We start from the raw sequence: 15,937 nt of genomic DNA, 5'->3' as shown, positions 1-15,937 counted from the left end.
ACGCTGCCGAGAGATGCACCCTTGATTGGGTGGCAGGCAGGGCTCTAAATTAACACCAGCCAACCAGCCAAATGCTGGTAAAATTGCTGTTTGACTGGTAGAAAAGTTAGTGAGTAGTGCTTGGCTAGTAACAAAAGATTAACTGGCTGGTGGTGAAGTGAATTTAGAGACCTGGTGGCAGGTGCCTGTCTGTAATTTGATTGGGTAGCAGGTTCCTGTTCTGCAATCTGATTGGGCAGCAAGTGCCTGTTCTGTAATCTCATTGGTGCTCCCGTAGGCTGCTCTCTCACCTGATAGGCCCGTGTGCATAGATCTCCTCTTTCATTTCTTGGATGCCGCTAAAGTTGCCGTAGTGTCCAACCTTCCAGACGGTGTAGCCCGTCAGCGCATCACACTTGCGAAAGTCCTCACACGTTCCACACTGATTGAAGGGTATACAGCCTAATGCTACACACACACACACACACACACACACACACACACACACACACACACACACACACACACACACACACACACACACTGATTGAAGGGTATACAGCAGGGGTGTCAAACTCATTTTGGTCCGGGGGCCGCATACAACCCATGTGGACCTCTAGCGGGCCGCATTAGTAACATCATCGCAAAAAAAACGTAAAGCAAAGGATTAGTGTTCAGTACTATCACATTTTAAATGTGTTGAATATGTAGAAAGCAATGCAATACTGAAAATCCTATGCAACCTTCCCTTGACTTCATTCATTCATTGCCAACCGTCAATGAATTAAATATGGGACCGTTCATTTTTGCAGGGGGTCTGGGGGTTTCCCCCCCAAAAAATTGTATTTCTTAGATGTAATTTCCTGCATTTTCACGCATTCTAACGTCCCGTTTCCAGTTTCAGCTTAATTAAATCCAATTATATTTATTATTTAATTACAACCAATACCAATACAATACGAATAAGAAGTATTAACATTTTATCTCTATATATGAGGTCTATAATATATGATCTTTATCAAATGCCTGTTACAGTACAAATTCACCATTTATAATACAGTATAACCATTGGGTTAATGTCATGCAGGTCTCGATTTTGTCCCGATTGGCGTAATTGCGCATTTCGGTTATTTCATTGAGAAAAAAAAAAAGTTACAAAAAAAAAAAAAAAAAAAATTTTACATCCCGGCCGGATGGAACCCTCTGGCGGGCCGGACGCGGCCCGCGGGCCGTATGTTTGACACCCCTGGTATACAGCCTAACACTGCACACACACACACACACACACACACACACACACACACATACACACACACACACTGATTGAAGGGTATACAGCCTAACACTGCACACACACACACACACACACACACACACACTGGTTGAAGGGTATACAGCCTAACGCTAGGGACACACACACAAAAAAACACACACACACTGGTTATAGGGTATACGACCTAACGTTAGGGACACATAGTCAAGTCAAATCAAGTTTTTTATATAGCGTATTTCACTTGGTGAGTTGCACAGTCTTGAAAACAAATGTTTAGGGTGGTTTTGAAAACATATTTGGACATGTCCATAGACAGCCATTCTAAAGCCGGTTGAGACAAAATCCAAATTAGCCAACTAACAAAGACAGCGGCAAAGCTGAAATAAATGGTAAGGGGTACTCAAAAAAATTGTTGACAACTCAAAATGGGCTTGGTGTTGAAAATAGTGCACTTGTCCTTTAAGATAAGACATTAAAACAGACAATATACTGTAATTAGTATTAAAGAAAAAGGATTAAAAATGCTGCTATATGAAGGCATCGGAGTACAGCTTTGTCTTGAGTCTAGATTTAAAAATGTCAATGGTGGGTGCATTCTGTACAACTTCTGGAAGCTGGTTCCAGCGCTTAGCAGCATAGTAGCTAAAGGCTGCTTCGCCACACTTCTCCACACATACAGGTGAAACAAGCAACGCAAACAGAGGCGGAATTCAATGTTCCATTCTGACAGTTCAGCCGTCATCAGGTCGTCACGGCTAATCAAATAGAATGAAACAGTTATGTTGCTGATTTGTTGATTCGATCAACCCAAGGACCAAGGTATGACACGGTAGGAGCACACAAACACACACACACACACACACACACACACACACACACACACACTGAACTCCAAACTCTAACCCACTCACTCATCAATTAGAAATGTGTGTGTGTGTTTGTGTGCTCCTGCGTCATACCTTGGTCCTTGGCTTGGTAGTTGTTGCAGGTCTCATCCGGGATCCCATTGGTGTGTGCATACTTCCAGACTCCTACGTGGTCACCTCCGTGACAAGATCCCGCTTTCCCGCAGTCCATCACGTTTTGGACGGACAGGTAAGCTGATGGCCACGCCCCTCCACGCAGGATGTTGATGCGATCTGAAAAAGACAATTTCACAATTAAAGATGTAAATAAAAAACATTTGTATCGATTCATCAATATATTGATCTATAATCTATGAAAGTTTAACATTATTGATGGAATTATGGAATAAACATGCATGATATTTACATTTTTTGAACAGGAACTGTACATCAACACAGTACTTAACACCATCAATAAGGACTCAATTGCAAACACACACACACACACACACACACACACACACACACACACACACACACACACACACACACACACACACACACACACACACACACACACACACACACAGAGAGTTTAGTACTTTCATTTGGATCGCAGCACATTAAAAGTTACACAGATCCAAATACTGATGGACATTACAGCAGGGTTGAAGAGGGATGATCATACAGTTAGTCAGTCCAATATTGTCTATGACATCTCCTTCTCCAGATGGACAAACTGCCTCTGATGGCAGAGATGGAACAATATTTTGCCAGTCTTTTTGCTGTTGTTTTGCACACACACACACACACACACACACACACACACACACACACACACACACACACACACACACACACACACACACTTAACAGTAACAGTATACACAATACAATCTGTCGAAACACACACTTATCTTCCTCAAAAATACAAGGACATTCTAACTCACCAAAAATAAAAGCCCATCGAAAATGAATGGAATGTTATGTCTGGTGAGTTAGGATGCTCATAACACCAAAGCACCAAATCATGGTATGGTAATCTATGGGGTAAAATCAAAAGGGAAATATGGTAACATGCTGTGACTATTGTTCTTTTTTGTAACCTTTTTTTTTCTTCTGTTTTTCACTTATGACCTATTGGGTCATGTGATTTGTATCTAAGGTTGGGGTGGGGTGGGGTGAGTGGGTATTGATCACTGAATTTGTAATGGTTTTGTTTCCCAGCTTGGGAATTTGTTCATAAATTAAAAAAACAGTGAATCACAAAAAAAGGAAGTGTGGGTCACCAGATCAACAAACAACAAAAAACCAAAGCATCAAGGGTATGGGCCTCCATATCTCCTGTGCAATGCCCCTTCCATTGACTTCAATGTTAAATGCATAATGGCAGTGTCTAAGGCAAAGAGATTCCTTACCAAGTATTGCACATTGACATGTTATTTAGAAAGTACCAGATTTCAACTGATTTGGTGTTTCTGAAGAAAAATGCTAATTTCATCACAATATTCTAATTTTGTGGAATACTTGTTTGTATGTTTGTTGTATGTTTTTTGGAGCCGAAAGTCCAAAATATGTAATAATAAACACACAAATAATTGGAATAGTTTAAAATGTCGGCCATGAATCTATCTATGAAAGTTTAACATTATTGATGGAATTCTGGAAATAAATCAAATTTTTCACGATATTCTAATTTTTTGGACAGGAGCACATACTACTTTACATCGTAAATAAGGGCCCAATTGCAAAAAAAACAACAACAAAAAAAACTTCTTATTCTTTAATAAGACGGCCCAGCCCTAGACAGTCAGAAGACGATTCATACAAAAAACTGCATGAACCTGGCCCTGGGCTTAACGGTAGGGCACCCGTCTACTATGCGGCCGACTCGGGTTTTATTCCAGCCCAGGTCCTTTGCCAACTAGGGCTGGGTATTGTAGCTATGTTCCTGTATCGATTCGATTTCGATTCTGAGGGTTTTGAATCGATTAATCACGATTCGATTCGATTCAATTCGATTCACTCCGAATCGATTCAATCCGTTCCCTTTTTGGTGCAAGGATTTCCCCCAAAAGATGCTGTTGCCTATTTTTATATAAAAATGTCAAAGGGCTGTGGCTTGACGGTGTTAACAGATTGCTTATTTGTAATAAGTAGGCCTAGGCCTAATTGACTAGTACCTACTGGGTATTGTCCATAGACCTAAATTAAACAAAAGGAACAAAAAGAAAAAGAGCAAAAAAATCGATTTTGTGACCTGTGAATCGATTATGTGAATTTTAAATGATATCGATCGATTATCGATTGAATCGATTATTTTACCCAGCCCTATTGCCAACCCTTCCCGGTCTCTACCCAAAGAAAAGTTTCCTGTCTCTCTCTCAAACTGTCCTGTCACTGAAGCCAAAGTCTACAAGACCAAAAAATCTTTTTTTAAAATTGCATGAACTGCAGTACTGGGGTTAAGGGTGGGCGATACATATCGCGAAGNTATCGTGAATGTTGTTTTGACGATGAGTAATTTTGCAATATCGAGATATTTTTATGAAGTCGCTAAACTCAACAAAGCGCTGTGACAGGACTCCTCCAGACAGCGACGACAGCCAAGCCTTTGAGCCAATAGTAATGTTGTTGTGAACTGGAGAATAAGTCTGTGAACCAATGAGCAGACAGTGCTGAGGGGGGCGGGCTGCAGCGTTTTTAGAAGACGGAGATAGAGAGATCTCGTGTCACTCCTGCAGCGTTTCTGCTGCTGGGCAGTGAAGGAGAGTTGCTGTTATCCAAATGGTGGATTTACATGAGGAATTCAACCATTAAACCAGCCATTGCATGATGCTGAGGGTGTTTTGGAACTATGTGCTTTAATCAGCAACTGTCTGTGATTATGGAAAGCCAAATAGTTAGGAAGAGAAATAGCTTTGTCTCTGGTCTGAGAAATCGCGTTAGCATGCTAGTTAGCGAACTAAGCTAAGCAATGTTGTTCTCTACAAATAGATTGGCTGTTACTCACTACTCAAACACCCACCTGCATGTATAGATATCATAACTGCTTAGGTGGACAAGTAATGTTAAGTTAGACTCGCGCAGTGAGTTAAATTACAATGTGTGAAATCCAACACATGCAATTTGCAGCTGCCATAGGTTCTGATTCCTATCTACAAACGCACTGTCCTCTAACAGAATCATTAGCAATACATCATAAAACTATTTTTTATTTACATGGATATGTTTTCATGACAAGTGATGAAGTATTACTTTACAGTCCAGCATATGCATATTATTAAATTCAAAAAGTGAAAGCTCTTCAGCACAGCATTTTTTCCCCACTCTCTGTCCCTCCCCAGTTGAAACACAAATGCAGCACTACTACCTCCAGTGCAGTGTAGCTTGCAATGTTCTGCTTTACTCACCCTTCCCTGCCATGCCAAATTCCCATATTACGGTACACATTGATTCTCCCCACACCCCCCCACACCCCCCCCCCGGAATTTTGGAAATTATCGTCAAATTATCGTTATCGTGAAAATTCTAAAAATTATCGAGATATCTTTTTTTGCCCATATCGCCCACCTCTAACTGGGGTATATACCTGCCATAGCGCTGGTGTTTCCAAAAGTGTGTGTGCGTTACCTGCCATAGCGCTGGTGCTGCCAAAAGCCCAGCATGAGCCACAGTACTGGGGGATGTGCTGGTTTCGGGTCGCGCTGACATAGTTGGTGCCGTTGACATTCCTCCAATCCCAGGCCTTGGGGAGCTCCTCATCCACCATCAGAATTGCATGGGGACGGGGGTGCATCCTAAACACACACACACACACACACACACACATTGAATTAATAAGATGGATAAAGACAAATCAAAGACCAACTAGCGTAACTGTCTACTTTTCTGCCCTCAATGATTTAGGATGATTCTATGGGATGCCAAACACACACACACACACAGAGAGAGAGAGAGAGCAAGACAGAGAGAGAGCAGGTTCTTACCCCAGTGCTCTCTTGCCTTGCTGCATGGGTCTGTAGCAGGGTTCCTTGGCGTTAAAATAGCGACCGCCCAAAACTCCCGATAGCAAACACAAAAGCAGCAGCACACGAGCCATTTTGAGTACCACTCGTGGCTCTTGACTCACATAACCAGTGGCGCCCACGGCCTCCTTATATACGCGTGGAGAGGTCGGGACTGTTGGTTGCACATCGTGTAAGTGCGTAACTAACAGGGCCGGATTAAGATGACCTGGGTCCCCTAGGCTGCAGGTTGCTGCGCTCCCCCCCCACACCCAAGGCAAATTTCGCAACAAATTTCCATAGACATTGTCATGATTATGAACTAGGAATCAAGAACAACATGTCTAGCAACGTTACTTGACATGATAAATTATTTCTTTCAATATCACATCTTATCACAATTATGCTATTTTTCACTTGTGGCCAATCAGGGGGCCCCTGGCAGGTGGGGGGCCCTAGGCTGCAGCCATATCTAGCCTGTGCATTATTCCGGCCCTGGTAACTAATAATTGTGAACATCAGGCGTTTTTTGTGAGTCAGAGATGTCAACAAGGACAGGAAACAGCAGCAATGCCTGATAACTCTTACATCTAAGCCTTGGGCTAGACTGGTAGACCACTGTCTAGACTCCAGACCATGACACCAGTGTGCTGCAAGATACCTATGTAGTATACAACAGTTAGTATGTATGCAAAAGTTTGGCAGAATGACCAATGCACAACCTGAGAGTTAGCCTACATGAAATTTGTCTATCTAGTCAAGTCAAGTCAAATTCAATTATCTCTGAGTATGATGGTCCAACAGCCTAGCCCAGTATATCTGAACCTTTTTTGAATAAGCGCCCCGTTGACATTACATTATATATATATATATATATATATATATATATATATATATATATATATATATATATATATATATATTTAAATCAAAAACGACTTACAGTTAATTTAAATACAGGGTATTGGTTACAGTCCCTGGAGCAGTGTGGAGTTAGGTGCCTTGCTCAAGGGCACCTCAGCCATGGAGTGAGATAGGGATTGGGATGGATGGTGGTGGTATTGTATTGGGGGTACCATGTTACACTGTATGTTGGGGTGATGATTCTGGTATTGGGCGATGATGTGATATGTTGGGGTGATGGAAACCCCATTCCCTTAACGCAGTGGTCTCCAATTATTTTTACCCAAGGGCCAAATTACGCAGCGGGCTTAACCCCCTTCCGCACAGTAGAGCCTATGTTATAAGGGCAGTTATAGGGCAGTCATGGGTTGTAGCCCAAAGGTTGCCAGTTCAACTCCCGACCTGCCAGGTTGGTTGGGGAAGTAATTAACCAGCAGCTCTCCCCCATCCTCCTCCATGACTGAGTTACCCTGAGCATGGTACCGTCCCGCGGCACTTCTCCCTTGCGGCGCCATCGGGGGCTGCCCCCTTGCACAGGTGAGGCATAAATGCAATTTCGTTGTGTGCAGTGAACACATCTATGCTGTGGAATGCTGTGTCACAATGACAATGGGAGTTGGAGTTTCCCAATCGGTACAACAAAATTGTACTGGCCAAGTCCACTGTAATTCCTCCAGTGAATATCCCTCAAACAAACTGACATGATATGATAATGTTATATGACAGTTTACAGATGGTATTGGCATATGCATATACACACCATTTTGCCGTTTGACCATTCCATAAATTAATTAGACACAGTGTTACACTTATAGAGTTAATGAATGTACTTACGTATTTACTTTCTCTGTGAATTTCACATTAAAATGTAGCAATATTGCGGGGGTGAAAATGTTGGTCTAGACTATTGGTGTAGACAGTTACAGTTACACCATGGGCCAATTCTCAGATATGATAGCGATCAGACCTGACCGCCTAACCCCAAGTCATCAGGCTGTGTGTGAGTGTCTATGATAGCTATCAGGACCGTCTGACCATCTGTTTTTGAGCAACCACCCCCTCAACCTCATCATAAGCCTCCCAAGTCCCTCTTCCCCCCACACGTCCCCTCCCCCAACCCTTCTCAACGGTATCCTTCTCAACGCACACCTAGGGCTCCCTATCAACCCCTGGGGGGCTGTAGAGCCCTCCTTGAGAAACACTAATCTACCCCAATTCTCAGAAGTGGCATTTATCAGTCCCTGTTGCTGGCTCTGGTGTGTGTGTTTCGCCAACGTGTGTCTCAGACATTTGTCTCGGTAGTCTTAAGCAATAAGCCACGAGAGGCTGTGTATTTGTGATGGGTTTACAACATCTAAGGTGGTTGATAGGCCATGACACCTGTTTGCAGGCAATATCACACATACAGTAAACCATAATGCAACCAGAACTGCTGACAGCTTGTAATGCTGATGCAATGTATTAAAGACCCAAATGTGTTTTCAATTTTAAAGAAAGTACAAAATACTCTAATTTATTGTAATGTTGCCACAAAATTGATCATTTTTGGTTATCTATGTGGTCCCCAGGCTTCCAGTTGCCCATCCCTTATGACACTCAGTGTGCTCTAAGATCATTACATATAATGCAACGTGCTTAAGCAAAAGATTTCGCTCAATTGGTCACATGTCCTAGGTTACAGTCATGGTTACAAATCGCCAAACAAAAACTAATATACTTCTTTTTTTTATTCAGTCAGTCCACACAAAAAGTCTTTGGGTGGGTATGTGTATGTGTGTGTGTCATCCAGATTCTGGTTTGCGTTGGTGGCCTTGGTGTCAATGTAGCATTTTTTTGTCCTGGCCCTGAAAAACCCTGAAAAATGATGGCTGCATATCACTTTGGATAAAGCATCAGCAAAGTGTAACATTATGACACGATCGTTTGCAATACAAGCCTACAACTTGTTCAGTATAGTTATTAGTACACCCTTTTTTGATTTTCAAATATTTGCAGTATTTCCAAGCATTATTCGTGAATGTGCATATCACTTTCTTCTCAGTGTTTCAGTAATTAGATTTATTGGTATCAGAATTATTAGCATAGTTTAGCATAATCACTGGAAGTAAATGGAAGCATTAGCATCAAGCCACAAGTGATCACAGGACGAGATTAAATAGTTGTTTTGCACTCTGATGAATTTTACATTTGATGATATTTTGTTTGCTCCCATAGACTTGCATTGCTACGTTTAACTTGGCTTAGTGTTTGTGTGTGTGTGTGTGTGTGTGTGTGTGTGTGTGTGTGTGTGTGTGTGTGTGTGTGTGTGTGTGTGTGTGTGTGTGTGTGAGAGAGAGAGAGAGAGAGAGAGAGAGAGAGAGAGAGAGAGAGAGAGAGAGAATATAAGAGAGAGTGAAATCGTAATCTAAATGAAAAATAAAAACACAGCAAAGCAGCCATGAACCTGTCCCTACACTACTGTGTGTGTGTGTGTGTGTGTGTGTGTGTGTGTGTGTGTGTGCGTGCGTGTGCGTGTGCGTGTGCGTGCGTGTGTGTGTGTGTGTGTGTGTGTGTGTGTGTGTGTGTGTGTGTGTGTGTGCTATTACCATGGCATATCTCCATAATACTCCTAGAATCTCTGCTACGGGCCCTCATGCGGAGGCAAATACCGTAGCATAAGCTCGTAGCTTCCTCCAGCGTGCTCCCCTCCAGCGGTCAGGGTTCACGAGGACATCCCCACACAAAGTTCATAAAATCTCAAAGGAGTCCATATATTCTACACAGGGCGTGAAACAGTTCACAAGCACATTGTCAAACGGTAACAATTCCTCAGCAAGCGTTGCTCCACTGCTAGCCGGCCTCACAGGCAAGACTCACTTCTCTGAAAGGAATCGCATCCATCTTCTTCCCTGTGACCCCTGACCCCCGACCTTTTATAGGTTAGAGGTTAAGCATTTCCCTGTGTGGTGTGGACTGAGAAATTAGAATACAGGGAGAAGATTCAGTCTGATTAGTTCCCATTGTAGACAGTTAGCTCTGCATGCATATACTGCAGTTCCAATTGAGTGTCCACTAGTTGGCGAGCGTCGGTAAGTCTTTCATGTGGGAAAATGTATGGAATGGAAAAGGGAGCCCATATGCTAAATACATTGCTACTGCAATTTCCAGTCACAAATCTCATCAACAAAATATTCCTGGTAAGCTCTATGGCTGGTGTTTAACAATAGGCCGTATTGTCAAATCTTTCAGGTGTCTAGTTTTACAGCAGGAAAGAAGATTTCGACCTGTACTCGCTAGCATCCCGCTAATGTTTATAGGTTTGGCCTCATAAATATTGAGCTTTGTGTCCCAGTTTATAATAATCTAGTTGCGCAAAATAATCAAAATGCTACTCAAACCATGTCTTATTATTTCTAGCTCCGAACTGAATATTAATGTTTCAGGGCAAAAAATGATTTAAAAAAATCACAAAAATGATTATAGTAGAAAACTCCATTGACATCCATTCATTTTGCACTTGTTCGGATTAGGGTTAGCCACTTGTGGCTAGTAGCTTGTTCCGTGAGTGAACACCCCCTGGTGTGGATTTGTAAAAGTGCTGTCTATCTGTGCCCCTAATCTTGACTGGATTTTTATTTCTTTCAACGCTTCAAGAGGTATCTTGGTTGCCATGTAGGCAAAGGTTAGGGATTGAAATGACTGCAGTAGCAGTCTGATTGGCGTTCATATTTGCGTCTGTATTCCTATTGGATAGGCTCACCACAGGTTTCCACTCATCTCACAGGGTTCTTTTATTTCATCCTTTAAAAAAAACTCCTGCTGCTTTGAGTCTTTGAACGCTGTCACCATGGCGAGAGTCTGGCGTGGCCAAGTGTGGCAGAGAATCGACCTCTGATGAAGCCAAAATCATAAAATGTTCATCAAGAATGGGAGGAGCAGGAATTCCTTTTTACTTTCGTGAAAGAAAAGTTTGCGTTTGTTGTGCCATTAGCCGCTGGCACTATCGACGAGGAACCCTGTTGAAACACAAGAAACCTTTTACAAACAATGAGTCTGTTAAGCAGTGCAGACAAAAAACAGGGAGTCGTGTTATTTTCGCGGACATAATATTGCAAAAATAAAGGTCTCACCTTATCTTTATTTGGCGATATCCCTCACAACAGTGCAACAACACAGAATAAAGGCGAGAATTTTACCCTCAGCACGCAATGAAAGCTAGATCGGACGTCTAATAACAACGTGGTGCTGATGGACAGTGCACAAGGGAGAGAAGTTGCAACGGTTTCGTCAGTCCAATGGAAAACTTCTGCATGCAGAAAATGATTTGGCAAGACAGCTGCAGAGAAGATATTGCCGCCAACAAAGAATTTTGGATAGGCAAATCTGCGCGATAGGTAGCCTAACTGAAGCCTACTGGACTGGTTGCCTACCAAAGTTTTGCGTGACTCTTGAGCAAAGAAAGAGAAAGAGCCTCTATGCTGAGTAGGATAGCTATCTGTGCTCTTTTAAGTAAGTGTTAATGGAAATTATATTGTGAAAGGTGTTCTATTCAAATGTGGGAAAACAAAAGCATCAGCTTTTCCAACTAAATGAAAGCAGCATTTGCAATAAAAAAAGTTTCCTTTGTGAAACAAAATCAAGTTTCAAAAAATATTTTTTTTCCTCAAAACATGAGCCTCAAAGGCCGCTGGGGGGGTGGTCATCTTATATTCAGGGTCGTCTTATAGGCCTATTGGGTCAATTGGGCCTATAGTAGCCTACATGACCATGTTCAGTTATCATAACCATCACATTGACTCCCATAGCACTACAATTACTGATATTGATAATAATCTAATTCAGCTAAATCAGGCTAAATTGAAAGCCTCGGCTTCACTCAGTCTTGACTGGATTTTCTTTTCTGTCAATGCTTCAAGAGGTAGATCTTGCCATCTAGGCAGAGGTTGGGAATCTCGGGCATGAAAAGGTTGGTGACCATAAGACTAACAAGACAACTGTCTGAGACGTTAGCGAAACACACACACCAGAGCAACAGGAACTGATAAATGCCACTTCTGAGAATTGGGTTAGATGGTCAGACCTGATAACTATACTATCTGAGAATTGGGCTATGGTGTAACTGTAACTGTCTAGAGACCAATGGTTGTTTTGTAAATTATGAATAATAAATACGTTTTATATACTTTTACATATACAGATACACTAGGGCTGCACAATTATGGAAAAAACAATAATCACGATTATTTGGGTCCAAATCAGAATCTATATTTAAAATATATATTTTATATATATATTTTAAAATATATATTTTTAACAATATCACTGATAAGTCATACCAACTTGTATAGTTAATTAATTCTGCCATACAATCATGATTTTTGAAAAAAAAAAACTAATGTTTGATTTGTTAAAGTAAAAAAATAATAATTAAAAAAGTAACTTACTGGTATATACTAGGTTGTATTATATGATATACTGAAGTACTTCATTCCCCCTCTAAGGAACCACTGGTCAAGTCAAGTCAAGTTGAAAATCTATATAACAGGGTTAGCACAGACACACACACACACACACACACACACACAGACACAGACACACACACAGACACACACACACACACACACACACACACACACACACACACACACACACACACACACACACACACACACACACACACACACACACACACACACACACAGTGTCTACTCTAGACCATGACTGCTCTGTGTGTTGCAAGGTGGCTGTGACTGGTTAAGCAAGGTGCTGACAGACGGCAATAAAATGGCAGAGAGTGGGCAGACGATCACAGAGAGCTGGGCACAGGATCTCAAGAGACAACGTCATCTCTTCATCGCTCCATCACTTCATCTCATCACTTCATCTTTTCATCCCGTCATCTCTCTGTAAATAAGAGGCTCACAGATCATCAGGTAATTCACCTTTTTCAATGTGACATCAATTAATTTCTGTTTTGAAATAAAGCCGGTATCTAGCAGGTACCCTGTTTTCTTCCAGCTACAGTATACAGTAATACTGTATATACCAGTACTACCTGTAAACTCTTTTTTAACAAGGAAAAAAGACCTGTTGAGATTAAAAATCTCTTTTCTATGGCCGTCCTGGCCAAGTGGTAGCACAAGTTACAAAATTAAAATTTCAGTTGCATTAAAATAACAAATCAATTAAAACAATTACAAAATAAGGAACTCCGTCTCAAGTGTTCTCATCCTCATCGAAAATCGCTCAATGGAATGAGTTATGTTAAATTGGTCTGTGTACTTTTTCGTTCATTCATTATTCTATTTTGGAATTCACATGGGAAGTTAAAAATAACGAGTATATGAATTCTTGTAATTGTTAATGACTTTATGGAATCCAGAGGCAAGTTTTTGTTGTTGTTTTTTTTGTTTTTTTGTAGATACTGAAAATTAGTCAATGATAGGAGCTGACAAAACAAAGGCCCTTTTCCCCTGTTCTGTACGACATATTTGCACTATAATATCAAGTCAGTTCATCTGTGGTATTTAACTGGGGTACCATATCATGGACTTACGCTTCTGGGGTGAATTTCTCAAAACCAAAGTTGCTTACTACATTAGCTACTTTGTTGTTTTCAATGCATTTTCCCATTGGCAACTACCGAAGTTGCTAATAGGCTAACAACTTCTCTTTTGAGAAACTCACCCCTGTATTGTCCATTTAACTTACATGAAATGAACATTTCTCTTTGGTAGTGGCTAGTGATGCACCCATACCAATAGTATCGTCCGGGGCCCCGATACTGCACTAAAATGCTGGTATCGGTATCGACGAGTACCAACAAATAGGACACCGACACCATTTACAGATGCTAGTATGACACTTAAATGCAGCCTTGAACTTATTCATTTTATATCAGAGGTATTTAAATAGTACAAAGTTTACTGGATTCACTTTGTACAGTATTACATCTTTTTCCTGTTTCTCAAAGGTAGGCAGTAGCCTAACAATGCCATGATGGTACATTCAAGTAGTAGCATATGCAGCTCTTCATACAGTATATATATATATATATGTATTAGAGTTGTCAACAATAATCGATTCGGCAATGCAATGCAATGCGGGACATGGACTATGCGATTCAATGCGGCAAGTTCCTGAATCGATGCGGCAATTTTTTTAAGTTTCAATTAATTCCGTGGATATTTCAGGAGCAAATGAATTAATAGATTAAATAAAAGCACTTCAAAGCATTGAAAACGGCAAGACTGATACAGAAAACAGCCAATAAAATGTTGCTCAGTATCTGACTACTTGTATTGCCTCATCATGACTGATGAAACATTTGCTTTGCTTTCAGTATAAATGCATTGTAGAATTGAATTGAATTGAATTGAATCGAATCGAATTGCTATCCGAATCGTGATCGAATTGAATCGTGAGGGCAGTACCAATGCACACCACTAATATATATATATATATACACAGTATATTATATAATATATATACACGTATATATTCACAGTGGTACAGGTATCAGGTATCGTATCGGGCCCAAAAAATGGTATCGGTGCAACACTTGGAATAAGGACACACAAAGATACATACACATCACACTCCATATAATGAATAAATAGATAAGAATAGATAAGACCAATAGAATAAACACTATTCTGTCCATTTAACTCAAATATTAAAAAACCATGTAAAAGTGTTCTTCTACTGCTAAAAGGCTGTATAAGGAGCACTTAGGGCTTATCTACATTGTGTTACTTTAGCCTTGTAAGATCTTTATTGAGAATGGCTACAGCTGATGGGACAAATGACCGCTTGTAACAATTCTTCCCTGTCATTGGAACTTCGAGTCTTCGTCCAGGTAGTAACAGCTGAAGAAATTTTATCCAGTCTCTCTGGCTGAAGAGCCCAGTTCAGAGGGTGTGTGGGGTCCTTACCATGTCTTTGGGGGCAGGATGGTGTTGGTTTTGGGCTATTATGTGATACGTTGGGGTAATGGTGTTGGCATTGGGATACCATGTGATATTGTTTGGGTGATGGTGGTAGTATATTGGGATTACTTGGTCTAGGGCTCACTCAGAAAATAGGTAATAGCCTTAATGCGACCCCAATAAAATAAAGGAGAAATACAAATTTAAAAACTAGGGTACCGAGTGACATTTCAGGAGCGATGGCTGTACAGCTGCCCATGCTGCTGTTGGGATCATGGTGATGGTATTGGGGTATGTGGGGGATGATATTGAGGGGTGTCTTTAGCGGGGGGTGGTGGTGGTATTGGGGTACCATGTAATATGTTGGGGTGATGGTGGCAATAGTATTGGCAAAGAATCGTCTAGTAGAGAAAGAAACTCGGCCCACCCAATGCTCTTCTTTTGGGGTGTTTGGTGGTTGCTTGCACAAGATGTGCACTACTGCCATCTACAGCACTACGGGAACTCCATTTACTCTCAACTATAGTACTCCAAAGGTCTTCTAAACAAAGGTCTCCTAAAGGGGTGTTCACCTGACATCACATGGATCCCAGAAAAAGTACGAGCCTGAAGTATCTTTCTCTACTACATGATTCTTTGGTATTGGGGTACCACGTGATACGTTGGGGTGTCTCTTCAGGGTGTAATACTGCACTGCTGGCTGGTGGTGGTGCTGCTGCTTTGGGTCATGGTGGTATTTGGGGTACCATGTGATATGTTGGGGTGGTGGTAGTGGTATTTGGGGTACCATGTGATATGTTGGGGTGGTGGGAGTGGTATTTGGTGTACCATGTGATATGTTGGGGTGTCTCTTCAGAGAATGGTGGCTGTTTTGCCATGTTTTGGCTCATGGTGGTATTTTGGGTAACATTTGGTATTTTGGGGTGGTGGTGGTGGTATTTGGGGTATCATGTGACATAGTGGAGTGGTGGCAACAGTATTTGGGTTCCCATGTAATATGTTGGGGTGCCTTTGCAGTGAGTG

At 41.3% G+C, this 15,937-nt stretch overlaps 1 protein-coding gene across 1 annotated transcript in view; it reads right to left on the bottom strand.

Annotated features, from left to right (window-relative positions):
* Window positions 1-6,199, bottom strand: part of LOC134463398 (cathepsin Z-like) — an 8,474-nt gene extending 2,275 nt beyond the window's left edge. The window contains exons 1-4 of the mRNA XM_063216601.1: window positions 6,087-6,199; window positions 5,731-5,897; window positions 2,212-2,391; window positions 291-441 (exon numbers count right to left, since the gene is read on the bottom strand). Of these exons, the coding sequence (XP_063072671.1) occupies window positions 291-441; window positions 2,212-2,391; window positions 5,731-5,897; window positions 6,087-6,199 (611 nt within the window). The remainder of the gene's footprint in view (window positions 1-290; window positions 442-2,211; window positions 2,392-5,730; window positions 5,898-6,086) is intronic.
* Between the last annotated feature and the right edge of the window lie 9,738 nt (window positions 6,200-15,937).

Source organism: Engraulis encrasicolus, chromosome 14, assembly GCF_034702125.1.
Source record: "Engraulis encrasicolus isolate BLACKSEA-1 chromosome 14, IST_EnEncr_1.0, whole genome shotgun sequence".
NCBI lineage: Eukaryota > Metazoa > Chordata > Actinopteri > Clupeiformes > Engraulidae > Engraulis > Engraulis encrasicolus.
This window is presented reverse-complemented; position numbering and strand designations above follow the sequence as displayed.